At 41.9% G+C, this 8,297-nt stretch overlaps 1 protein-coding gene across 1 annotated transcript; it reads left to right on the top strand.

Annotated features, from left to right (window-relative positions):
* Positions 1-153: 153 nt before the first annotated feature.
* On the top strand, positions 154-3,108 carry LOC104161692 (chromosome unknown open reading frame, human C16orf89; the record flags this gene model as incomplete). Its single annotated transcript, XM_009700211.1, is given in 4 exon segments — positions 154-237; positions 1,925-2,024; positions 2,472-2,579; positions 3,024-3,108. Coding segments are annotated over 4 exon segments (377 nt in total), but the record flags the coding sequence as incomplete, so codon positions are not given.
* Between the last annotated feature and the right edge of the window lie 5,189 nt (positions 3,109-8,297).

Below are 8,297 nucleotides of genomic sequence, written 5' to 3'. Positions count from 1 at the left end.
CGGAGGGCGGCGAGCACAGGAGCGATAGGCTCCAGGTTAAATCTCGTTTTAAAAAATGATTGTGGTGGGGAATAGAGGTCACTTAGAGGAGGCACCAGAAGTCTGTATTTTAAAGTGAATTTACGGTAGTATGGAAAATGAATTTTCTTTCTTTCTGCGGGGTACTTGAAAGGAGCCCTGGAAGAGCCGTCCTCAGAAGGTGAATTACTTGCCCAGTGTGCCTGAGATGAAAGCTCGGTGAGGAGTTGTCTTTTCTGACTGAAGGTGACACATTCTCTCGCACAGAATGACCCCAAATACTTCAAAGGTAGAAAAAACCTGGTACCGGCGGCGGTGAAAAATACTTCTTGTTCAAGCTCAAGGGATTTGTATTGCCCTGCTCTGCCTTTATGTATAAAAGATCTATAAACCAACAAAGCCGCTAACGTTAACAAAACAGTTTCCTTAGAGTGAGGGCAACATCTGGTATCCATCCTGAGTGAGCTGAGGCAAGAAGGGCTCTTCGGAGTTAAGGATCTGCTGCTGATTCTTTGGGTTGCCCAGAGAAATGCCCTGAGGGCAGGTCTGCACAGCAGGGATATTTAGCTCTGAAAAGCTATAGACAGGCAAGATCAGCTTCAGGCTTGCTCACCCTTGCGTCACATGCCCAGTGCTTGTTTTCAAGTCACTGGAACTAAATCCGTGGTCCCTTCCATAGCTCTCCTGTTTGGTCCCTCCAAGCTCTCTGGTGGCTGGCAGTGAAGTTGCAGTGACGCACTTGGGCAATATCTGTTGAGAGACAAACATGTTTTTTTCTGGCACATAGGTTATTTGCAAATGACATCCTATCATTCTGTGGCACTACCATTAACTTTAAAGGGACTCTTTTTCTTCTGTCATTTTGGGCAGAAATAAAGCACCTTATTCTGTGGTATGTCAGCAAGATAGCCTCAAAAAACCTGGCTAGATGGACGTTTCTTCAAAGTAGCTGCAGACACATGCATGTGAGAGTGCCTTTGGGTACAGACAGACACTTAAGAAATCAAGCAGGACCTGAGAACTCCCTCTACTGCACCACTAATTACAGGCTTTCTTCTTTGATTTGCTTTCAGAATTTGAGGAGAAAGAGGCTGGGAAAAAGGACCACAGGAAGGAGAAACGAACCTAGCCTCTGGCATAAGATAGGTTTCTCTGAACACCATTCCTAAGCTAGGTTTAGACAGAGCAAAGGGCCCGTAGTTCCTTGATTCCACTTGCAAATACCCTGAACTGCAGTGATACACCTAAGATAGCTAGGAATGTATTTGTAATTTTATTGGTCATGCTTTCCCCAACTTCTCAACTTAATTTTAGAGCCACTCCTTTCCCTCCTTACTAACACCTATATTTCACCTGTGTACTTCATCCCAAAAATCTATAGAACAGGCATTCCAGTTGCAAAGGATAACATGTACATTATTCACGTGACCCATTACCTGTAACCAACAATATGACACTTGTACCTAATTAGTTCTCAGGCACCAGGCAACATATGGGTTTATTGGGACAACTCTATGTCTTAAGAGCCAAACAACCCGGTTGAAAATATTATTTCATATATTGTTAGACTTGAGACCGGTTGATGATGAGGGTCCCTACTTGCTGTGTAGGTATACCAGATACTGATGTTCTTTTCCATTCCCTCCAGGCTTGTTTAGTAGGACAAATTATATTTGTGGGAAGCCTATGGTCCATGAAGATGCATCCTGCTAAAAAATAATGTTATTAGATTGGCTTATTGCAGAATATTTGGACCCAATGTAAGATTTTCAATTGCAATTCACAGCTCTCAGATCCTCTCTTCCCTACTCCGGATTGAAGGAAAAGAAAAGGTCTAATAAAATGCCGTGCAATACTCAGTTCTTTTCTGTATCTAGAGAAGATGCTCTGATCCCCTGTTCCTGAGTATTACAAGAGTATTTTCCATGCTAGCATGATGAAAATAAGCTTAGAGATTGAAAGCAATGGATTCAAGTTTTGTTCTCGAGACCTATTCACAGGACACAGTGTGTTTTCTATTCTCAGTTAACCAACAATATGGTAAATGTTATTGTGAAATAGTAAAAGCAAAGCTTTTTCTTTAGCAGCAATGAATCATCTAAGAAAAGATGTATTTGCTATGTTAAAGTAATGAATTATACAATGTTCAATACATCAGCGTCAGACAACTTATCTCAAATTTTACAACCTGAATCTTTATCCCAACTTAAGCAAGATGTATAAAGTAAAGTTTATGATTCTGTTTCATATATTAGCTATACTGTAACAGCCATCATTTCCAAACCTGGAATTTATTTGCCTAAATCTGTTGTTACAATAGATTGCTAGGATTAATGTGGTATGATTTTGGTTAAGGTTTATCAACACCTTTTTTTTTTTCTCTAGAGATCAGTAATTTTAAAGCAGTAGTGACAAAAAAGCTATATTTTTTTGTCCCATTTTGTTACCCTGGGTAATGTTTTGTGGCATGTCTGGTTTCTCGGACTTCTACAAACTCAGATGATGGCTGGAGAAGATTCTCACTTGGCAGAAGCCTAAGGAAGCATGCTTTGGAGAACCTAGTGAGTAAGCCTTACCCCACAGGAGTAAGGTGGTATGATACCTTGTCTAAACATGTAAGATATAGATTGCAAATCAAAGGCCTATTTCATAGCATTTCTGTCAAGACTTATTGAAAACTTCAGTTCAAAGGGTACCCTCATATCTCCAGTGGAAGAGGAGCAGTCAGTAGTGGTTTTCATGCCCAAGATCTTTCACAAATGCTATTCAACCTTCAGCACAAAGTACATGCCTGGCCATATAGATTGCCAGAACCTTAGCCCATTTGTAATAAGTTTCCTCACTTGAAGTCTGTTTCATCAACTGTAAGATAAGGCCATTCTCCTCTGCTTCAAAGAATGCGAAACTTCAGAGAGAGGTGTTAACAAGAGTCCTCACTGGGAATGAAAGTGCCCTCAGCATTGTGGAGCGATCCATTTCCCTTTATTCTTTTTTTTTTGCTCCAGGTAAAGATTTTCAACCTACCTCTGGAGTAACAGACCAAGAGCAGCTGCTGAGGAGAGGTAAGAGAAGTGAAAAGTTTTTTTGCAGGTAAAAATAATTGATGTCTTTAAAGGAAGGCATATCTTTTAGAAAGCTTTGCTCCAGTTACGGCTGAACAACTGTGCATAAATTTTTTAAAAAAATAAATCAAGACAGCTGTTTCCAAGGTAATTCTAACTTCCCTTTCTTACATGCAGGAGCAGCTTGCTTGCTCCCTAAGAACGTTCGCAGAAAGAAGGCATTGCAAATGCTTGCATGAATAAGAAAAGTTATCCTGAAATAGTCATCAAAATTTTTGTCAGGGGGGAATCCTTTTATTAAATGACAGTTTGGAGACCGATCTCACAGCATGAATGCAGAATGAGAATTCCACTCTGCACCCATACTGAATAAGCCACTACAATCAGAACCTGAAACAGGTTTGGAAAAAAATACTTTGAATAACAAAGGGAGCAGCAAGAGCCAGCTGTGTGCTAAGAGAAGACAAGCCAAGGGTGACCACAGCAGAGGCCAGGCAATGATCTCACTGTCGGGGCACAGTCCCACAGCAACGCCAGCCGGGGGATGACAGCAAGAGGTCCCCTTACTGGTCCATTGATGGTCAGACAAAAGCCAGGTAACGAGGCCAAGGTCATCCGCTAAATCCAAACAGCAATTCAGGAACGGGACTGTAAACAGGTACTTCTACAACATAGCTCAGGGAAGAAATGAAGGCCAGGCCTGAGCTTAAATGAGGCTTCTAGGCCCACAGGCAGAGGGCACGGATGGAGGCCCCAGGTGGGTCTGGTCAGGGTAGTTTGGGCCTGCTGCTGCCCTCAGGGCCCTGACAAACTCGTACTTGGAAACACCAAGTTCATTTGCAGGTGGCTTATGAGCCAAGGTGGTTAAATTTCACGTTCACGAGCCATATTATCATTTTACCATGTATCAATATAAGTTGAAAAAAAAAAAAAAGGTGCTCCTGAAAGACAGGATGGATACAGCATTTGTGAAATAAAACACTTGAACAAATGCTACATGTTATCTAAGGCAGGCTGTTTAAAGTAGTCAGAGAGATGATGTTCATTATCATCCATAAAATGAGTCAAATATCCCCCTATCTGAGTTATACTGCAGGATGGCCAGCACTAGGAAATTCAGAAATCTTAAAATTCTTACATTTTCATCTCATGTGGAAACTCCAGTGTTAATCTATCTGTCTGTCCATGTTTCTGATCTTTGGAACTACAGAAGTCCTGAACATACGGATATCAACTGAAGCTATTCACACTGTGATACAAATTCATATCATGAAATAAAACCTTTTTCATTATTTAAGGGATAGGGTTTTTACTTCAGTGGCTATCATAGTAAAGACTGACAATATCCCTGCTAGGTCAAAAAATAGGATTACACTTATCTCAGCAGCTGGGTGCGGCAGAGCACAGAAATGCTGAGCCCAGGGTCACGTACAAACCATGGGGCAGAGATGGCTATGAAGTCCAATGGAAGTTCTAACTTGCAGGTCAATATTACCGTTTGATCTCCCTGACTAAACTCTACTGTGGGCTTCCAAATGCGCATGGTTTTAAAATCAGTACAGATCATCACCCATGCAAGCCATGTAACCATTCAATAACATGGACAGTTGAGAGCTGCAGTGCTCACTCCATAGTGAAAAAGGATTAGGCCTTTTAAATCACAATCTTATCTTGCAGTACAAAGAGGAGCTCCACCTTGGAAGCTAGTTTTTAATTACCACAGTACTGGACAGTCATCCACAATGTGGTTTTTCCTGGTAAGTTTGAGAGTATCCCAGAGAGTCAGGGATGATTTCAGTGCAGCCCCATTACCACTGAATGCATACACTTTTCTGTAGCTTAAATTCCACTAAATTCTAAAGAGATCTTCAACTTCACTGGATATGGATGAATATCCTGGATATTGCTGTGATCTCTCTCAATTTGCTGTCTCAAGTCCTGATGCTACCAGGTACTAAGTATCTTCAACATCTGCATTCCCCTGGGTTCTAATACGTGTATGTAATAAACAATTTTCAGCTGTTTTCTGTTTGCTGATCCCTGTTTTCTGGCAGAATGCAGATGCTAAGGGCAAATAGAAGCCTCCTGACAGAAATATTTGCCATATTGTCTTGCCAAGGCCCTGTGGAAGTAACTAAACCCCATGGTGAAAAATCATTAAGTTAGAGCCTTGTGCAAGAGTTTAAAACTAGGTTACTGACCAGGAATCAAATCAGATGTGTCACACGTGCAGAGAACAAATGGTATTTCTTCACTACAAAGAGGAATAAAGACACAAATAAAGGATGCTCTTCTCCAGACCCTAATGGCCACCCAGTCTGAATGGTATTCTGGTATTCTGGTTATGTTTCTTTTACCCTGATGGCAAAAAAAGATGTTAGATACTATATTTCCATTGTAATTCTCCATATTGCCTACCAGCAAGTATGTGGTAACAATGAAACCATTGTTCCCTCTTCAGGCTTGTAACTAATTACAAGTGTGGGCAGACTGGTTCAACAAGATAATAAAGCCTGGAATACTTGCTCAAAGATCCTGTTCAGAATGCATCTTTTTCTGACTGGGAAAGCAGTCAAGGTCTCTTCAAGAAAAGCTCCACTGTCCCAGTCTCTAGCCTGCTTTTACACCTGCGCCCCTGGCATGGCAGTCACGCAGCCATACCAGCCTGTAGGAGATCTGTTCTTTTGGGAATCTCTCATTTCATTCTCACCTGGCTCAGCTGACAGCTACTTGCTGCATATCACTTTAACGCAAAATGCAAATTGCTTGTTTTGTTTACTTCCTCCAATAAAGTGAAAATATCATGCCCTGTGATGGAGAGTGACTGACTGATACCTGCAGGCTATCAAGGCATAACACCATGGATTCCATATATCCGTATCTTCTGGCAGGTTATCAAACTACTTAGAATTAGTTACAAGTGTATTAGCTATATAGGTACAGTGACTTGAGTTTAGGGAGGTAGAGTTGCAATAATTGTTCTTTTGGCCTCTCTAGTCCTCAGAGCAGCTAGTTGGAGAAAGAGAAAGACGGTGTATTCATCGCTTGTATCTGAGGTTCTGAAAATAGGAATAGAGATTAATGCATTTATGAGAAATGCATTTTGAGAGAGAACTAATTTCTGCTTGTAAATTTTTTCATATTTATTGAATAGCAATTATGTTTTTCAAAAGGCTTTTCCCCTCTTTTCTTCCTGTGACATTTCAGAAAGTTTGGAAATGCTGTTTGCACTTTGCTCTAGAAATGGTCTGCTTAAGCTCAGTGAGTCAAAAATCTAGACCCAGCACCAGTTTCCTAAGACTGGTCAATTTGTATGCATCCCAGCAATATTTGCTCTCAGGAGCAGTGCTGAGGTGGCAGATTTTCGTTCCAAGGCACTTTTGGGTTTAGTTACTTTGTCGTCCCTGTTTGTATTCTCAGGGGGTTTGCCAAAACAGCATAACCAGTTAACCACTACGTTATTCATTGTGTTACACCACAGAGTGCTTAAAAAACGAAAGCTGCTACAAAGCTTTTGAGTCATGTCTGTTCCTGTGAACATCACCAAACTTGTTCTCCCTGACAGATACACACTGCATATGCGGGTAAGCACTTAGGATCCGTCTCAAGTCTTCCTCCCCTTGACAGATTGCTGCAAGTGCAATGAACAGAGAGAGAGAAGCTGCACTAAATAGACACACAGGAGGGGCTGCTTTAGAGAGGAAAGTAAATTGCGAAGTAAATGCGCTATATGGAAACGAAAGAATATGGAGTTTTCAAATACTGTTTCATTTGGTGTGGGTTTTTTTTTTTTTTTTTTTTCTCATTCCAGTTTGCATGAGGTTGCAGTTCCCTATGGATTTCCAAAGGCAGATTTTGGCCTGTGGATTCTACACCTCATGTTGTGATCCTGGCCTCTCTTGCAAGCTATGGAAAAGACAGGGTGAGTCTGGGAATTGGGTAGAAGCTTTCTGATGAAGCCCTTAGTACAGGATGTTTCCTGTGAAAAGTTTAAGGTGTTTGAGCAAAAGACAAAGAACGATCCTGAATGAACTCCCAGAGCTACTCACTGCTTTATGTAGAGCTGAGTTTAGACTATTAAAACCCATTGCTAGACCACCCCGGAGTTTCAACTGGACAGCCTTGTTTCCAGCTCGCAACACAAGCAGAACACATGCAGCTTTCCACTGCTGAATAAAAGTGGAGGCATAATAACCCGTTTGCTAAGATCTTTTAATGCACTGGTTTCTGCCAAGGGAATTTTCCAGTTCATTTCTGAAATAAAAGTACATTTTTCCACCTGCAAGGTACCTGAGACAGCAGCACACTTACTTATACCACTTACACTTATCCTGGGAGGTTAGGCATTGCTCCCCACTTTAGCACTGGCCATGGAAACACCGGCTAGTGCCACCTGCAATACAGCCTTGGGCGTGCAGGTCCACAGACCTGCTCCCCCCATTCACAGGGACGATACCTGCCCTTGTATCACATCATTTAAGTTACAGAATCAAATGCCTGAAAATAAGGAGACAACCAACTGAGCTCATCATCAGCCTCATGCAGGTTGAACAGACATAAACACGCATCGGCAAATATAATGAACTGTTCTGCAGTGAGAATGGGGCTTTCCCAATGCTTCCTCCTTGAATTCCCCTCTCCCCCACTCACTGAGTAGCTCAAGGAAATTGTGTGCAATGCAGCTCAGCAGTAGGCTTGATTTTTTTCAGTACAAATATGAAACTTCTTTATCAAGCTATATTTGCGCACAGGGAAAGAAAGGAAAGAGTTTAATTGCATCCTCCGTCCTCAGAGGACAGGAGCATCTGCTGCCAGGCAGCAGCCGCCAGCCTGCCCTCTGCATGCACAGATGTCAAAGTCCGTGCCAGAGCCATGCCTCCAGGGAGAACAGAGGCTTGGATTTTAAGATTAGCTCCACCAGCCTGGGAGCAGACTGCACACCTAAAAGATGTATTTTATTTCCCATGTAAATATTTTGAAATTTCATTTCCTATATAATGGCATGCTGGCAGCATTTTCCTCAGTGACGGGTATGGCTCAGAACAGAGCAATGAAACACTGAAACAATGTCCTGAAGTTAGCATTCACATCCCCCCGGCAGCTAGCCCCTAAACCCTGGCAAAACCCCTCCAATTCATTTCCTCTGCCATTTAAACTGTTAGAATTTAGTGGAAAACCTAAGAGTGCCTGGTTTTACTGTTTCTCTCTGGGTGGTTA

The sequence above is a fragment of the Cariama cristata genome, unplaced genomic scaffold (assembly GCF_000690535.1).
Source record: "Cariama cristata isolate BGI_N322 unplaced genomic scaffold, ASM69053v1 scaffold43305, whole genome shotgun sequence".
Classification (NCBI taxonomy): domain Eukaryota; kingdom Metazoa; phylum Chordata; class Aves; order Cariamiformes; family Cariamidae; genus Cariama; species Cariama cristata.
The sequence above is the reverse complement of the archived record's forward strand: the minus strand, read 5'-3'. Positions and strand labels throughout refer to the sequence as shown.